The sequence below is a fragment of the Priapulus caudatus genome, unplaced genomic scaffold, assembly GCF_000485595.1.
Source record: "Priapulus caudatus unplaced genomic scaffold, Priapulus_caudatus-5.0.1 Scaffold2269, whole genome shotgun sequence".
Lineage (NCBI taxonomy): Eukaryota > Metazoa > Priapulida > Priapulimorpha > Priapulimorphida > Priapulidae > Priapulus > Priapulus caudatus.
In genome coordinates, this window is record NW_014579330.1 from 13,739 (window position 1) to 33,364 (window position 19,626).

General features: G+C 40.2%; 1 protein-coding gene and 1 long non-coding RNA gene across 2 annotated transcripts; one reads left to right on the forward strand and one right to left on the reverse strand.

Moving 5' to 3' along the window:
* Positions 1-1,204: 1,204 nt before the first annotated feature.
* Positions 1,205-2,109, reverse strand: LOC106818471. Its single transcript, XR_001395230.1, has 2 exons — positions 1,956-2,109; positions 1,205-1,428 (listed from the first exon to the last, which is right to left on the reverse strand). It is a non-coding gene; the product is annotated as an uncharacterized LOC106818471 (long non-coding RNA).
* Positions 2,110-4,324: 2,215 nt separating this feature from the next.
* LOC106818470 lies at positions 4,325-14,108 on the forward strand. Its single transcript, XM_014823174.1, has 10 exons — positions 4,325-4,423; positions 5,329-5,463; positions 5,928-6,008; positions 6,373-6,426; positions 7,335-7,373; positions 9,862-9,921; positions 10,514-10,572; positions 11,395-11,573; positions 13,245-13,365; positions 14,019-14,108. The coding sequence occupies exons 1-8, from the start codon at positions 4,325-4,327 to the stop codon at positions 11,396-11,398; spliced, it is 531 nt and encodes a 176-aa protein (XP_014678660.1). The 3' UTR covers positions 11,399-11,573; positions 13,245-13,365; positions 14,019-14,108.
* Positions 14,109-19,626: the final 5,518 nt, after the last annotated feature.

Here is a 19,626-nt window from a genome sequence, read left to right on the forward strand (position 1 = left end):
CCCCGGGGGACATAGACCCTAGCTCTCAGCCAAAGTAAGATTAAATTCAATCAATGCTATTATTAACCGATTATCCAATTATAATCGATTATCGATCGGTTAAAGGGAACCGATAATCGATTATGAAATTCCAGCCGATTCCCATCACTATAAAAAGCACATATACTCAAAAGCATCAAAGATTTCTGAATTCCTATACAGTGGATTTCACTAAATATTTGATTATGCAGAATGTTTGAAAAACCGAATCAACGTCGAAATTATCATTGTGCAATTCGTAAAGTTATGAAGTGATGACAGACTAGCCTAGGCTACTGCATCATCTGAAATTTCGCTTTCATTTTTTGTACAAAATAAAGAATGACAGCTATATATATTAATTTTTTTGATATTGTTTGGCTTTTATTTCAGTTTATTTTAAGGGAAATATATGTAGTAATTTGTCAACATGAGTTCGTTTGCTTACTTGCAATTCGGACATTAACAGCGATTGCACACGTTACACGCAAAACCCGGGATATATAATCCGTTTGTCAAGCTGCCATTTCATTGAGTATTCAAACAACACTCTTCGGGAGCCATCCTTGTGATAAAGTGAATGCTGCAACAACTATTCCTTTGACATTCTTCAGGGTTTCTGTCCCAAAACTTAAATACAACAGGTGACGGCAAAACCACAACACACAACTCGATCTACTCATATTTTTTCTGTTTCTTTTTTGTCACAGGAATTCCCGACAGAGAGCTGGGTGGACTTACTTCCGGAGGGGTCAGAGTGGGAAGTAAGTTCCCGAAAAGCATGTCCGCGGACGAGTTTGAGGACCACTTGAGGGAAACATTCCGATGTCTGAATGGCCATGAGTGGACATACCACTATACTTTGGGCCACAGCAGGGAATTAAACGCGTTCACAGAGGGGACAAACTGTCCAGCGTTGTTCCGGGCTGAACTCGACCCACTTCAATTGGCCAAGAAAAGCAGGAATGTTTCCATTATCTATATTAGGCCATTGATTGAACTACAGTTGGTGAGTTCATCATTAATAAATTAATTGAACATTTTTATGTTGGAGATACTCAAATGAGCTAATTTTGAAAAATATGGTTGTCTGCACCTTTTTGACTACAGTTTTTATCTGATTGAGATGAAACTATAATTGACATGTATGTGGTTGCATCAAATCATAGACACAAGAATGAGATGCTAATTTTTAGAGATTTTATTCCCAAGATTTGTTCATTGTGTAATGCTATATAAGCAAATGTTTAAGGTTACTGTAAAACTGAATTGCAAATTTAAATAGTGCTATGAAGTTGTACTTCAACAGCTGAACAATTTTGCTTTTGTTGTTGTGTTTCAGTTTGTTGCAATTTCCTTGAGTTGTGCCCTTTTGTTGATTTTGGCTGAATTTCTTTCACTACATCTTGTCTGCACAACAAAAACACAACAAAATGTTGGTGGAACAACAAAATAATAATGTTGGTGGAGGGGTCGAAGCGTGAGGTAAACAATGAATAAATATCATTGTTAAGTCAGATTTGAAAAAGAAAGAGGCCATTTCATGTATGTATATACCGAAATTATGTATATTCATGCAATTCACATTTTTTTCCTGATGCCCAAAAATGCCTGCAAGCGAGGACTTGCTTTCCAGAAGACCAGCTGCCATGACAAACCTACCCGACGTGAGTAATATGTTTAGGCGATCATCCAAATAGCTGCGCTATGGCTCCTTTCTCACATCTGTTTCATTAACATGCCTCTCTCCTCACTCTCGTCTCTCTCTCTCTCGTCTCTCGTCTCTCTGCCGTCCCTCTTCGATACGCCGCCCTCCTCCGCTTCCCCTTAACGAATTAAGCATGTCAAAAAATATTTATATTTATGACATATACATTAAATTTTAATCAATTTTTTATAAATCAAATATGGTCTCGCACATATCGTTTCCAACTCACAGGCCTGAGACCGTTCGAGGGATTCCAGATGTGGAGTAAAGTTGTGCATCTCGTTGTTGTGTTTCAGTTTGTTGCAATTTCCTTGAGTTGTGCCCTTTTGTTGATTTTGCGCTGAATGTTCTTTCACTAACATCTGCTCTGCACAACAAAAAACACAACAAAATGTTAGTGGAACAACAAATAATAATGTTGGTGGAGGGGTCGAAGGCGTGAGGTAAACAATGAATAAATATCATTGGTTAAGTCAGATTTGAAAAAAAGAAAGAGGCCATTTCATGTATGTATACCGAAATTATGTATATTCAATTCAAATTTTTTTCCCGATAGCCCACAAATGCCTCAAGCGAGGACTTGTTCCAGGCAAGACCAGCTGCCATGACAACTACCGACGTGAGTAATAATGTTTAGCGATCACCAATAGCTGCCTATGCCTCTTTCTCCATCTGTTTCTTAACTGCCTCTATCTCACACTCTCTCTCTCTCTCTCTCTCTCTCTCTCGTCTCTCTCTCATCTCTCTCTCTCTCTCTCTCTCTCCTTCTCTCTCTCTCTCTCTCTTCTCTTCTTCCTCTCTCTCGTCTCTCTCTCTCTCATCCGTCCCTCTTCATACCCCCCGCCCCTTCCCCTTAACGAAGTTAAGCATGTCATAACATCAAATTATGGTCTCCACATATCGTTTCCAACTCACCAGGCCTGAGACGCGTCGAGGATTCAAAATGTGGAGTAAAGTTGGCATCTCGTTGTTGTGTTTCAGTTTGTTGCAATTTCCTTGAGTTGTGCCCTTTTGTTGATTTTGGCTGAATTTCTTTCACTACATCTTGTCTGCACAACAAAAACACAACAAAATGTTTAGTGAACAACAAATATATAATGTTGGTGGAGGGGTCGAAGCGTGAGGTAAACAATGAATAAATATCATTGTTAAGTCAGATTTTGAAAAAGAAAGAGGCCATTTCTATGTATGTATACGTTATGTATATTCAATTCAAAAATTTTTTTCCCCATAGCCCACAAATGCCTCAAGCGAGAACTTGTTCCAGGCAAGACCAGCTGGCCATGACAACTACCGGACGTGAGTAATAATGTTTTAGCGATCACCAATAGCTGCCGTATGCGTCACTTTCTCCATCTGTTTCTTAACTTCCTCTCTCTCACACTCTCTCTCTCTTTCTCTCTCTCCGTCCCTCTTCATACCCCCCCTTTCCCTTAACGAAGTTATCCATGTCATAATCAAATATGGCCTCCACATATCGTTTCCAACTCACAAGCCTGAAAGCCAAATTCCAATAAATATAAAAATAAATTCAAATTTAAAATATGAATAGACTTATTGAGAAACTGATTGAAATGCAACTTTGTATGATTCATCAGTGACTATAGCTATAGTGTAGTTGTGCACCTATGGACTACTTGCTCTGAACAAATGGTGTTGATGTTTTGGATATCTAATAATGCCATTTTTATGCCATTCAACCAATCACAAAACAGTTTACTTATTGATGACCATGTATGGTGTCATTTAGAGCATATGATTGTCCTTCAAACCGTAACCTTTTTGAAATGCTCAAGATTTTCTGTTTACTATACATCTGGGAAAAAGCACTGACCACGTGATGTGACTTTATACGAAAAACATTGCCTTGAGTCCAAAAACAGCAGTCCCGCAGACTCGGGACTACAGAAGGCTTGGGAATGCGTTCCTTTATTCCTATGAAAGTATTAATAACTGCTGAAATCCCATGTTAGGCAATTAGTTCTGAAAATATTTTTGATACATCATTCTGTGTTTATTCTGCCATTACCAAAAATGTATAGGAATATAGAAAACCTTATTGCTCTTTCACTTTTCATGCAGACAATATTTATATTCTGCCTTTGCAGGTTGGGTTTCACTGTTTTGCATTGTTTATGTACATCAAAACATGCATCGTATAGGGTGACATATATCGACATTCATGTTTCTAAAATGCTTTTTATCCATTGCTCTTCACAACAGGAAAATTTGTTGGTTGAAGTGGATGGTGCTATGAAACAGGTAACTGTTCTATTATATGTTTGTTACCAGAAAGTTACTAATTTAAACTTAATAAGTGTTATAGAATATTGTCATGCACCAATTGATCTATGGAAATACTTGTTTCTGGCCATTTTTACAGATGTTTGTCTAAAACATTTTATTCAATTCCTAAAGCCATTTCCAGCTGATGTAGTTAGCCTGTTGGTCCATTTGAATATTTCTTTTACTGTTTCATCACAAATCACTGGACAAATTTCAGTGCACCGTATGATGCCCAGTGAGTAAAATAGCAAGTGGAGTTGACATTTACACATACGTTTTCCACCACTACAGCTACGAGCTGAACGGAGGCTTATGTTGGAGCCAGAGCCAGCAGTTGGCATTGCCTTGAGGTTTATGTTCCCGAATGGACTGTCGATCAACAGAATTTTCATCTCTGATGTTTCACATCAGGTATGTGAAATAATGTTTATATTGAAATTATACTGGTAATTTTGTCAACGATATTAAAATGTTCATATAAACGGCATGTTTATTGCAACCAAGTGAATTTATTTGAAATGTGTATGAAGTTATACAAACAATTGGGAGGGATGATTAAGCTAGCTTATGTCCAGACTGTATTTGTGCAACTCGTCAAAACAACAATTGACCGATTTGAATGCTATTTGGTTATAATGTGTCAGCGGTGACTAGTGTAGGTGCATGCTTATTTTATTCTGGGATTGTTGTATTGTTTATTGTCTAGTCTAAGGGAGGAAGGGATACCGATATAATCTTCATATTATTCAAGAGAGATACATGAAATCAGGAGTAGATAATAGGGAAGGAGTGTGACATCAATAAACAAGGGAAATTCGTCATTTAGTAGCTTTATAATACCTACGATTTTACTATGCATAACTCATCCAACTTGAGCTCAAATCGGACACAGTACATTCGCCTACCATCGTGCGAAATCGTTTCCTCGTATACACCCGCAATCCGGAGATACAGACTAAAACGTACGACACGATTCTCCATTCTTTGGCCATCAATCCAAAGCCATTGCGTGCCTCTAATTCAAACAAAAGGCAGCTACCTATAACCACAGTTTTCCAACTCGGCGGGCAATGTGGCTCGCTGGGAGAATTGAGCCCGATCAGCTGCTGCTGATTGCGGTTGGCGTGCGTGCGTGAAGGCATGCCAGGTATGTGCAGAGGTGGCCTGTGTAGCTGTGTGGCTCATTATTGCCATAATGTTCTTATAATGAAGTTCTATTTAAACGATATCTGATGTTAACCTGTAGCACCTGTACAGGTTTAAATTTTGGATTTGAATTTATGAATTGTCTAAATATTGTTCATTTCTTGCTTTAGGACGTGTATCGCTTTGTGGGGTGTCAGGAAAGTACCCCAAGACATTTCATTTTGAAATATCATTCGAGTGGGGGAATTAGAGAACTTGACGGATCAAGTACCATAGATGGAAACCTCCGTTTATTTGTGCACCCTGTAAGTATCACGTTTTCTCCATTTTTAAGTAGTGTTTTTTTTTATATCCAGAGATGACTGGAATGTTTAGATATGTTTTTCAGCAGATTGCCAAGTGTGCAGCCTGTTCACTGGTTTGTTAAATGAAATGTTTAAGAATGATGTCCAAAGGCTGTATTCTATGATTCCAAACAGTACGATAGAAAACAATATAGCTCTGCTATAACAAGAAATCATTAATAATATTATCAATGAGGACCTTAGTATAAACCAATGACTTTGATTTTGTATATTATGTCTTGATTCAGAGTAAAATAATAAATTAATATTATATAATTAGCTACATTCTGAAACTATTAAGTAGGTTTTTATATTTTGGTCTAGGTTTTCATTGTTTACCTTTTCTTCACTTTTCATATTTTTCTAGTATACACCCCTATAAAGGAATGAGCAAAGAATAATCAGTTTTTCTCTTCTATATTTAGGTTGCTAGTGCTCGAGTACTCCGTTCGCAGCCTCCGAGTACCAGTGCCACATTCTCTGCTGACCATGCATATGCTGCCTCTGTGAGTATTCAATAAACGTCTCTTGTCTCCATCATTTCATTGTATACTATAGTGTCATGTCTGTCCAGCCACCGTAGCAGACACTTTACAAGCTTGTGGCTGCAATGTTTCTTTTCCTGTTTTTGGCAAAATTTTAGATATGATTATATATTCCTTGAACAGAATAAACCTCTCTGTGTTCGCTATGCACACAAATAAAAATCTCACCAAATATTGGCATCCATGCAGATTCCTTGTAAAGTTTACAGTGACGTTTTAGGTCAGAAATGAAATTTGTGTGATTATATTAGAATGAAATAATGGTTGACAGTTTTTAAGAGCTGTACTGCAGATTTTTTATATAAATGATTTCTTGGTTTTACAGCCTTTCATTCCCAGTACTCCACTGCCTGAAGATTCAGAAGTTATTGCCTTACCTGTGAGTGTGCAATTTTTTCTTTACTGTACATTTATTAGTTTAATATTATGTCTCCCCCTTAACAGGGGAGATATATTGTTTTAATGCTTTCTGTCTGTCTGTCCATCTGTCTGTCACACTTTTGTCTGCGCGACTCCTCCAAAACTACAACTCCGATTGAGATGAAAGTTGGTTGAAAGGTTCAATATAAAGTGAAGCTGTTCATATAGATGCTGTGTTTCGGTTTGATGCAATTTTCCAGAGATAAACCCATTTGATTATTTTTGGCTCAATTTCCTTCACTACATCTTGTCTGCACGACTACTCCAAAACTACCAATCCGATTGAAGTGAAAGTTACTGGACATGTTCAATATGAAGTGAAGTTGCGCATATTGCTGCTGTATTTCGGGTTGACACATTTTTCCAGAGTTATGCCCCTATGTTGATTGCTATTCCAGGTAATTAAGCAATGAATAAATGACATCTGTCTAACCGGAATGGTGCTTTGATATTGTAGGAGTTATAAATAAAGGGAAGCCATCTATTTTTCGTTTAAAGAAATGAAATTCTAGTACAGGTTATAGACTAGATAAATTGGATCGATTTCTGTTTAGAAAAAATTAAATTGTATAACTGAAATTGCCCTTTGTAAGTAAGCACGTTGCAATGATAGGCCAAACTTGTTCAAGATCTTTTTCTTTGAAATCATGCACAAATCAAAGTTGAACCCTGGACTATTCATGTCATCCATTGTCCAATTAGAAAACCATTTTTCAACATGCCCACCCACAGGGAATGTAAGGTAGCAATATCCATTTTCCTCCACCAAAACATCACTTTCCATGGTGAGTGTTGTTTTCCATCCCTGCTGATATTTGATATTTTTGACATGCATTCACGGTTCTAATACCCTTTTTATGGTTGCAGGCAATGGAAAGCTGGTATGAGGATGCAGGAACACCCGAGGTGAGATTTGTATATATGTGCTCACTAGCTGCACACACGCACACACACAAACACAACACAACACATCACATCACATCTTACAACACAGATTTCACCAGGAAGTTTGAATTCACGGTTCAAGATACTTTTTGTGGTTGCGAGGACAATGGAAGCTGGTACGAGAGGCACTGCAGGAAACCCGAAGGTTGAGATTTGTATATATGTGCTCACTAGTGCAAACACGCACACACACAACACGAAACAACACAATCACAATCACATCTTACTAACACAGATTTCCCAGAAGTTTGAATTCACAGCGTTCAAGATACCAATTTTTGTGCGTTGCAGCGCAATGGAAGCTGGTACGAGGGACTGCAGGAGACACCCGAGGTGAGATTTGTATATATGTGCTTCACTAGCCTGCACACAGCACACACACAAACACAACAAAACACACCACCACAACACACCCACGCACACACACACACACCACACCACCACACACACAACACAACACAACACAACACAACACAACACAACACAACACAACACAACACATCACATCACATCACATCTTACAACACAGGTTTTCCCAGGAAGTGTAGGTGCATGGTAGTACTGCACATTCACTTTAGAAACAGTAATACCACTAACCATAACCTAAATGACATTAAACCACAAACTAATGTATGTATTAATGACATTAAAGTTGGGAACACTCCTAATGGAGTATCACCCTAAATATGTTCAAAAGCAAAGCACAAGCAACCATAAATGAACATCTTCGCAGAAACGTCTCAGATGGTGATAATGTTTCCAGCAGGTATGAGTACAGCAGTGGTGGCAGTGTAAACGTTTAGCTGGATAATACACCTTGAAAAATTCAATAGGGAGAACATGCATATGTCACAAGCACACTCTCAAACAGACCTGCACACACATATGCATATGCATACACTCACAGATGTATATAGGCGTTAAACATGCAACCAAAACTTTTATAAAAGATAGGATTTGTTATTCTGATAAAGAAGGGGTGGTATTGTTAAGTCTAGAGAGTCCTCTTTCTCCTCTCTCCCTCTTGTTATCTCTGCTGCTGGCTCTCTCTCTCTTCGTCTGTGCTCTCGTTCTTCTCTTCTCTCTCTTCCGCTCTCTCTTCTCTCTCTCTCTCTCTCTCTCTTCCTGCTCGCTCTCTTCTCTCTCTCTTCTCTCATTCTCGTCTCTCTCTCTCTCTCTCTCTCTCTACTTTCTCTCCTCATCTCGTCTTCTCTCTCTTCTCGGTCCTCTCCGTCTCTACGTCTTCTCTCGTCTCTCTGCTCTCTCTCTTGTCTTCTCCTCTCTTCTGCTACTCTCTTCTTCTCGTCTCTCTCTTCTCTTCTCTTCTCTCTCTCTCTTCTTTCTTCTTCTCTTCTCTCTCTCTCTCTCTTCTTCTGTCTCTCTCTCTTCTCTCTCTCTCTTTTCGTCTCTCTTGCTCTCTCGTCTCTGTCTCTCTTCTCTCTTGCTAGCGTTGTTTGCGTTAGTTAGACAGTTTTAAACCAGCATCAAAAGGGTGTATACAGGGCTATTCAGGATTGTTGAAAAGTACAGGAGGACTACTAGTTGACTCCACTCCCGTAGAACACACTGGGGGACTTTTCACGCTCCCATATCACACCATTAGAGGCATAATGGAGAGCTCATTTTAAAAATCACACTTAGAAGGCCAATGAATGGGAGAGCTCTACTAAAATCAACCCTTTAAAGGTCTGCATTGTTTTAAATTACGACGAAGGATTGATTTATGAAAGCTGCATTTCTTCATTTGATACTGGAACACAAGAGTTGAGGCTAGAATAAGATACTCTCCAGTCAGGAGCCTCCGCGACGGCTCATTGCAACTCTATGTGGCAGGTGAAATAGTTCAGGCCGGTACCGGGTGGCTCTTTGATTACGAGCGGACTCGATCGACTCGGCGTTAATATAATATCGGGCTGCTTGCGACGCGCCGCATACAAACCAACACACTTGCAGACGTTCATAATAAACGCACACACTGGCATACGTCTGGACAATCTCAAACAGATGAATAAGGTTGTCGTATATTATAAAGCAACATTTTTATTTATTACATGGTATTAAATGAAGGTTATTGTTAGGTAGGCTGTTGGACTGTAAATGACATTTGTCATTTACACCCCCCCTAAATTTTCTCTCAACGGATTTTAGGACGTTTCACAAAATCGACCTGGCGGACTGTGAACGATCGGGGAATTCGCGGGCATCGCCGGAGATTTCTTTGCTCTGTAAAATGGGAGCGCTATTTCAACATAATACACAGACTTTTGGTGCGCGATTTCAACCACTTTTATGAGGCGTGATGATGCGCGCACCATGGCGCAATTTATGGTGCGCGGTGGAGCGCGAGCGCGATCGCGCCCCTTAAAAATGAAAGCCTGTGTATATATATGTATTGATTTGTTTGTTTTTTCAGCAAGCAGTAGTTAATTAGCTTGTGTTATATGTTAAGGTCCAAATCAGGCGACAAAGGCCCCTAGCACATGGTAGCACTTTGCCAGTGTCCCAAATGGTAGGTATTTTTCAATTATTTCTTTTTAATCTATGAAGAATACCTTTTTTGTTAAGAAAAAGTTCTGTCACAAATCATAGGCAGTTTGCCAAGGTTGCTGACACAGCCTGACATTGAGTCAACTACGGAAGCTGCAGCATCATTTTGAACTAGTCTAATCTGTGTGTCAGTCGGGTGATTGCGTATCAAATACCCGAGCTAGCAAATACTCATGCACAAGCTCTCTGGATAACGAAAGCCCTAAACATCATGACATATGTTCCGTCAAGAATAGTGTGACATCTAATTTCATGAATGGTGTCCTTCAAAACATCTTGTAAGTTTTGATTTCCATTAGAATATAGTCCCTTTTCACTTTGTACAAAGGTCTTGTTCCATAAATTCATATATCCACGAAAATGTCTGTATTTCTCCATCCATAAAAAAGTAACTTTACAGTATTTATAAATCATTTTTGTATGAAAAGCTTTAGGAGAAGATGGGCATTGCATAGCTCATGAGGTTCCCGCTCTGAATTTTTAAATGTTGGTTTGTTACACTTATTTTGCCTGTCTGTGTTTGAAAGTATAGTTTGTACTTCTTTAATTTTCAGGAAAATGATTCCACTCCATCCTCGTCGCATACACAAACTCGACAGGAAGTTCAAGACAGGTTAGTTATCTCTCTTTTGTGAATAGAACAGGCGTGTAGTACTGGAAATTTCTGCGGCGCTGCTGTTACTGTTCAGTGCAATGTAGACCATAAACAGTTGCAATATCATAACAATATAGCATCTTTGAGCTCATTGTCGAAGCAAAACAGATTATTGAGGATAATTCTCAGCAGCTGGAGATTTTCAGTCTTCTAGTACGCCTGCATGTTACCACATTTTTGCAGACATAATACAGTGACCAGGTTTTAAGGATAATTGAAGATTTAAGCAAGGGTTTTCTTTGAAGCAAATTCATAGGCGAGTAATTATTAGAAAGATACACATATCACATATATGAGAGGGAATTGGATGAAATATTTATAAATGTATGTATCAAAGTATACGTAATACTATGAAACCAAATTTGAAATAAAATTGTTAAAATTCAACCTTCTATGTTTGAAAAAAAAATACCTCACAGTGTTTGATGCATTCGATCTGCTGAAAGCGTCAAATGAAAGAGGGATACCAGACCTGAAAAACTGTCTCTGATTTTTGATAAGAGTGCTCGTTTTGTCGATAGGAATAAGTAAAGTCAAAAAAATTAAATATGAGAAAAAAAATATATTTTGTTAAGGCCAAACAAAAAAATAGGTGTGTTTCCTATTGTATCGAAAACAAAAGTAGGGTACCTAGGTAGGTAGGGATTTATTTTATTTTTTATTCTTCGGTTTTTAATATCCATGTATGATCACATTTGTAAGCCGTATATGCGCAGGCTCTCAAACTCCAGGCATTGTCATGAGTACTGCAAATTTTTTTCATATTGTTACTATTTTCAGGTGATGCTTTCTCTTTTAAACAGAGGTGAAAATGTTTTAAACGTTACCTGCTCCCCAACTTAACGCAGTCCCGTGGATTGGTGAATTTCTGCCATGCATGCATGTTCACATTTTCGCAACTTGCATAGTGCCAAAGTAGAAAAACTATCGGCTCGCATCGTAACTTTGTTCACATTATGGTAAGTATTATTTATTTTCTCCAAGATCTAGCCATAACTTCATGATTCAATTTCAGGACGTGAGGACGAGCTGACAAATGCTGCATTCTTCTGGAATATGCGTAAAATCAGAGGCATGTCACGGGCACTGGCGGTTAGATATGTGAAGGTACAGTGGAACCCCGCTTTTGTGCGACCCGATTTATAGCCGCACTATGCGCATCCAAACGCTAATTTCTCCAGTACTATACTAGCAAATACTTCGTGTCATGCATAATAATCACACTATCTTATGGCAAAATAAACCCTAGTTCCTCGCATTTCAGTGCGCGTTTGCTTAAAACCCACAAGAAGGAGGTGCGAAATCTGGTAATCTGACGCCAACGCTAAATTGTTTGCCAAACAATTTCGCCAAGAATCGGTTAGGTGACGTCACATGTTTTTATCTTTGCTACACCTGTACCGCTGTACCGCAGCACCGCTCCACGGTTGCTTGGCAGAGCAACGCGAAAGTGTCAACAACATCGGAGAATTTGAACAACATTGGAGGTATTTTCAAATGCCTTTTATAAGACAACGCGCAGTGAAATGGGAGGAACTAGAGTTTATTTTGTCATAAGGTAGTGTGATTATGCATGACACGAAGTATTTACTAGTCTAGTACTGGAGAAATTAGCGTTTGGATGCGCATAATGCGGCTTTAAAGCGAATTCGGATGTAATGCGATGAGTCGTTGGACCGCTTTTTTTTGCTCTTATATACCTACGTATATCAGGAGTAGATAATAGGGAAGGAGTGTGACATCAATAAACAAGGGAAATTCGTCATTTAGTAGCCTTAAAATACCTGCGATGTACTCTGCGTAACTCATCCTACTTGAGCTCAAATCGTACACAGTACATTCGCCTAACATCGTGCGAAATCGTTTCTTCGTATATACAAGCAATCCGGAGATACAGACTAAAACGTACGACACGATTATCCATTCTTTGGACATCAATCCGAGCCGATACTACCGCGCTATTGCTAACTCGGCGAGGCATGTGGCTCGCTGGGAGATTAGGCATCAACGCAACACTCGGCGAGATAACCTTTGCCCCGGTACACAGCTACATACCGGCATACAGCTGGCATGCCCCACGCACGCACGCCAACCGCAATCAGCAGCAGATCGGGCTCAAATCTCCCAGCGAGCCACATTGCCTGCCGAGTTAGCAATAGCGCATTAGTAGCTGCCCTTTGTTTGAATATAGGCGGGCAGTCGGCTCGGATTGATGGTCAAAGAATAGATAATCGTGTCGTACGTTTTAGTCTGTATCTCCGGATTGCTTGTGTATACGAGGAAACGATTTCGCACGATGCTAGGCGAATGTACCGTGTACGATTTGAGCTCAAGTTGGATGAGTTACGCGTAGTAAATCGTAGATATTTTAAAGCTAGTAAATGACGAATTTCCTTTGTTTATTGATGTCACACTCCTTCCCTATTATCTACTCCTGACGTATATATATATAACCCATATTTACTGCGACCTCGCTTTTTTCGCAATGACATTTTATGGACCCCAACTATCGCGTTACAATGTGCTTACACTGTATGTGCACATGTGCATACGCAGATACATTTCCATACCAAGAAAGAATATTTCAGCTTGAAGCAGATATTAATATTTCTGAACAACAAATTTTTCAGAATATGGAGAAGTTGGAAGCTTGCCAGGCTGACCTTCAGCATTGGTTAAGTCTCCTTCACATAGACTCTGGCGACGAAGTCGAAGATCTATGGATTGAGGAGATTCAGGCAGCTGCGAGGGGTATAAACTAATGCACATATCGTGTGAGAGTACCATGTGGATGTTTTTGGTTTTTATCTCATCTGACATAGTCATGTTCATGTAGAAGCGGCTCAAAGGTCCTTGGATCGAATGCCATCAGATTTTTTATTATTTACCTGTTTTCTGTATTTTTCTATTTTTATCCATTTAACTATTTTTTTCCAATTAATGCAAATATTTACATGATTTATTTACAACTATTTTTTTTTAAATATGGTTAGGGTCACAATGCACCATAAAACAGGAGTTTCAGGCATGCGATTTGTATCAACCAATGTGATTTGGGAGGTATGCAGAATTCAAAAGGTTGCTGAAATTATGTGTACGCAACTGCGTATCTGCATATTTGCGCTTGACAAATGTGTGACTACGCACGACTGAAATTTTACGTTCATAACCGTAGCAACACAAATGAGCCTAGTCGCTCTGCGGCTCTTGTTTTTTAATCCGTTCAGAGTCGTGCAAGTATATATTCACGTGTTTAATTAAACATTGAGAAATCCTTGAGTTTTCGGAACTTTATTAACATCACATGCAGGTATTATCAGAGGTTAATAATGTCAAATTTATCATTATTAACCCCCTGTATTATGTGTCACATATACTAATAAATGACCTGTTGCACAATTTAGACAGGAAATGTGTGGCGATTCAAGGTACAGAGGCAGATATAGAGATGACTGTTGCTGCGATACACCATCTCATTGTTAGGATAAGCAGTGGTGAGTGGATAGCACATAGTCACTCATGCATGTTAGTGGCATACACGTACAGTAAAAAATTGAGCTAATAGATTTAAATTTACGTTTAACATATGTTGGGCATCAATAATTTATATTTGGATTGTGTGACAGTATCAGTGGTTCGTCACAACGATTTGCATCTGGCAGTCATTAGTAGGCTGCATTTTTGTGTCATAATACAGTGAACCTTTGCTGATTAGTTTTATTACAGTAAACTTGTGACAGCACCTTTATTTGTGACAGTTTGGATTTTTACTAATCTAAAACTGCTCTGGTCTGATCAGCTTTGTGCATGAATGAAGTCGAACTTGTATCACATATAAAAATCATAAACATATACTAACTTGCACACGTTTAATATATATACGTGGTTTTGTTCACAGACAAGACCAATGACAGCCATGCCATGCATGCTAAGATTGTAGATGACAGGAAATGCCTTATGCTGCATTTACACTATCGATTTTTGNATATGTTGATGCTCCGAACCACTGACACTGTCACACAATCCAAATATGGATTATTTGCAGCCTACTAATGACTGCCAGATGCAAATCGTTGTGTGTCGCAAGTTTACTGTAATAAAACTAATAAGCAAAGGTTCACTGTATTATGACACAAAAAGATTAGCAAAAATCCAAACTGTCACAAATAATGGTGCTTCATTCATGCACAAAGCTGATCAGACCAGAGCAGTTTTAGGCGAACTTGTATCACATATAAAAATCATAAAAATATACTTGCACACGTTTACATATACGTGGTCTGTTCACAGAAAAGACCAATCACAGCCATGCCATGCGTGCTAAGAGTGTAGATGACAGGAAATGCCTTATGCTGCGTTTACACTCTCGATTTTTGTCAGCAAATCGTACCGATTTCAAGTGCATTCCAATACAACTGGCTGAAATTCGATTGTATTGGAGTTGGCGAAATAGAACACGTTCTATTTCTCCAACTCGGCGACTTGGTTCCGACTCCGACTCCAACACAATCGAATTTCTTGGAATGCGCTTCGGTCAAGTCGGGGGCAAGTTGGAATGCACTTGAAATCGCTACGATTTGCTTGGTGGAGGGGGGGGGGGGGGGGGTGGGGGGGGGGGTGGGGGGGGGCGGGGGGGGGGGGGGGAGCGGAGGGGGGGGGCGGGGGCGGGGGGTGGGGACAAAAATCGATAGTGTAAACGCAGCTTTAGGCAGCTTCTGGAAAGTCACAACTCTAACAGCGGAGACAGCGTGACAGAGGAAGAAGCAATGACCTACACTTTGCCGTGGATTATTCATGAGGAAGCTCTCAAATACTAATGTCTCTCGAATACTTCTGTCGCGCGGATTAATTGTGTATTGTAATATGTGTGTTGTAATTGTAATTGTATTGTATTGTAAATGTGTATGGAAATTGTGTATTTATTTTTAAATTAATAAATTGTATTATCTCGTGATACTTGTAACATGACCTCATTTTTGAGAACTTTGCTTCGCTAGAATAGATATGATCAGTCGACTTATTATTTAGCGGGGGTCAGGGCAGAGCAGAGGTGCCATAAGATGATCATGTGTGTATATAGTACTTATAGTACGGGAAGGACTTCGCGCCAGAAAAAAAAATTAAGTACTGTCATGCCACCTCCCTTGGGACGGGCTTGTAGATTTAAAAGCGACAGCGCATCGTGCGTCTACCAGGTACAACGGTATATATGGCATATCATTCATTTCGTTCACGCAAGATTCCATGGGTCCTTTTCCCCTGGTTGTATGTATGGGGGCTTACCGCCAAAATTCATAAATTTAAATGCATTGTTGATATACAAATATATTGCCGCTTCAGCTAATTTAATAAACCATTTATATTGCCATTGTCTGAATATATTATCCGTGAGCAATCTTATACTAACAATTACATTGCACTAGCGTAAATATATAATAATGCAACATCTTACATGCAATGCCACTTCACAAAAATATTGCTGTGTTAGCTACGGCAATCAAAGAAATGCATTGCACAACTTTAAATATATTCAACGTCAAGATAGTGCTAGCTTCTAAACAAAGCCCCGGCTTACACACAGGTTGCCGTGCTGCTCACAGTACAAGCGCTGCAATACACGCGCACGAACACGCGCGTGCGCGCGAACACACGGATGCAGGCGCGTGCGCGCATACACACGCGCGCGCGCGCGAACACGGCGGCACACACACAGGCACGCGAATACACGCGCGTGCGCGCATACACACACGCACGCACATACACGCGCGCACACACACACGCGCACGCACGTACATACACGGGCGCACACGGCGGCACACGAACATACGCGAATAAACGCGCATGCGCGCAGCAACACACGCGACGTGGCGCGCATACACACATCACGCACGCACATGCAAGCGCACATTCGGCGGCACACGAACATACGCGAATACACGCGGCGTGCGCTCATATAATCACACACGCACGCACATATCACACACCGACGCGCGCACGGCAACATAACAGCACCACGCGGCGCACGCACATACACACCCACCGCGCACGCACATCAACAGGCGGCGGCACCACGCAGGCACACGCACACACCGACATAACACGCGCGTGCCGCGCATACACACAGGCACGCACATACACGGGCCGGCACCACACGCGCCACAATATGCGCGGACTGCGCACACACACAGACATACAATTACAACGCGAGCAGAGTAAGGATTACGTAATTCGGGGGCGACTGCAGGTTGTGTATTGTTTGCTATAGACTGTTGTGTAAAAGTAAGTTTATTTCGTGATTGTACGCGGAATCGGATGCAAGTGCCGATTCAAGCGACGTTATACCGGTTGTGGATATGCAATCAGGTATGGGCTGAACAGTTTTATTTACTGAGTTTTTAGGCATTAATTCGGTGGCCCAATGTGGCCTTCATTATAAATGAAGTACCTATTAATTGCTTGACTGAATTATACCATTTCATAAATTCCAAATGTGTATTATAATAGCACTGGCATCAAATGGACCATTTTTGGCAAAATTAGCCCGATAGGTGGCGCATATTTTAATTACATTTATATCTTAATTAATTGTAAATACTAAACATACCATAGCTCATACATGCATGCATACATACATACCATACAATACATACATACGTACGGTACGTACGTACGTACGTTCGTACGCACGTCACGCACGGACGCACCGCACGCACGCCACGCACTGCACGCACGCACGCATACATACATACATACCATAACATACAGTACATACATACATACATACTACATACATCCATACTACATAACATACACAACACATACATACATACAGACCATATCTATGCATACGACACATACGCAGCACACACACTTCACACACACACACACCACACACACACACAGCACACACATACAGCACAACACACACACACCACACACACACACAACACCACACACACCACGCCACCCACAGACAACACACACACACACATCACACCACACAACACACACACAACACACACACACATCACATACGTGTGTATGGTGGAACTGATTGTCAGACCTTGGCTTCAATCATCAGACGTGTGATATGTGACGGTGTGACCTATACATACGTACGCACGTAAACATATGAAGATATGTGTATCCTGTGTGTGTGCGCGGCGCGTGTGTGTTTGTGTGCGCGGGCGCGGCGAAGTGCGTGTGTGTGTTTGTGTGTTTTGTGTGCTGCGCGCGTGCGTGTGTGTGCGTGTGGTAAGAGAGAGAGAGAGAGAGGCAAGAGGAGAGCACGCGCACGTACGCAACAATTCCACGTACACACATATTATGCACGCCGCACGTACGCGCGACGTCGACAAAATTCCCTTTCCTTATCATTTCCTCTCTTTCCATTCTTCCGCATTTTTCTTCCATTATTTCCTTTTTTCCTGCGCCCGCACTATCCGTACTTACCATTCCCTTCTTTTTCACCCCTTTTCGGTCTCTCTGGCGCCCCACTAATTCCCACCCGCATGCATTCTTCGCCCGCTCTGCATAATCTTTTTCTTTCTTCCTCGGCGCCATCCCTCCACTCATTCTCCCTTCTCCCCCCTCTCTTCCTCGCCTTCTCATTCTTCCCTCCCCCTCTCTTCCTCGCCTTCTCATTCTCCCCTCCCCCTCTCTTCCTTGCCTTCTCATTCCCCCCCCCTCGCTGCGGCTCCCTTTTCCTTCGCTTCCTTCCTCACTTTCTTACTCGTGCCTACGACATTAATAGTACGAGATTACGTACGTGCGCATGTGTATATATACTCAAATATGTACGTATGTATTCTCAATTAATTACAATATAAATGTAATTAAAAAAAGCGCCACCTATCGGGCGATTTCGCCAAAATGTCCATTTGATGCCAGTGTAATTATAAAACACAATTGGAATTATGAAATGATATTCAATAATTAATGTAATAATGTTATTTATTATATTGAAGGCTTATTGCACCGAATGGATTGCTAAAAACCGTAAATAAAGCAGCCTCGGTTTTTGTGTGCTGGTTGGCTTCCTGCTTCATTAAATGATATATGACTGCACCAGAAGTTGCTTTCACCTGTTCTACTAACTAATGAGGTATGTACTTTCGAGTTTGATATTCTGTAAATATATGTTTCAGCAATCCATCCGGTTAAATGACTTTAATCACTGGTAATTGATACTTTGTTGCTGAAACATTGGCAATAATTTGCTTTATTAAATATATCACTTGGATCGATTAACTTCTTCACTTTGAGGTAACAACAAATACACTGTTAAAAGAAACTCAAGTACCATATTTTAATAATACACAAACAATTTATTTACATAGCATTCCTGTTACATTTATATATTATATTATATATCGATTGTGTGTATTATATACAGGGCCACCTCAAACATAGCAATAATAAAACCAGGTGAAGATTTTAGGGCCACCTTTATACTGGCAGCAGTTAATACAATGGAAGCTTATATTGTCTAAAAATAAATAAAAAGTATAATAAGATATACATATAATAGCGTATTAAACATAAAAGAAAATGGCTCATTTATGTTATCTAGCAGTGCTGGCTACACTCGTGGGAGCGTCGCTCCCCGTGCCTAATCGCTCTTGGGCCGAGTCTATCCGAGAGCGGCATGATGCTCGCGTTCATTATGTTAATCACATGATGTGAATCATAGCCATTACAATGAATATAATAAAGCAAATAAACAACATCATTATTTCACTTATGAGTCAAATTTAAAATAACCTGCATTCGAAAAAAAAGGAAAGTTGTTGGTAGCATGATAGCGAGAAGGCAGCCATACCGCTGATAGGCATAGAAATTGTATAATTTAGCGATAATCATATGCCAAATGGCAGTTACACAACACACAGTTACAAAAAGCTTCTAACCAATTTCTGGAAGTTTGTACACGCGCCAACCTAAAGTGCAGTACTGTCCGCACCAGAACCGTGTTAACCCAAAGCACGGTACCATCACCAGCAGAAGAATACG

Bases quoted from the DNA above. Each gene is read 5' to 3' on its own strand.
- LOC106818470 (XM_014823174.1), top strand. From the start codon at position 4,325: ATGTTGGAGCCAGAGCCAGCAGTTGGCATTGCCTTGAGGTTTATGTTC. The intron at 6,009-6,372 runs GTGAGTATTCAA...TTGGTTTTACAG, and splicing joins ACCATGCATATGCTGCCTCT to CCTTTCATTCCCAGTACTCC. The intron at 6,427-7,334 runs GTGAGTGTGCAA...TTATGGTTGCAG, and splicing joins CAGAAGTTATTGCCTTACCT to GCAATGGAAAGCTGGTATGA.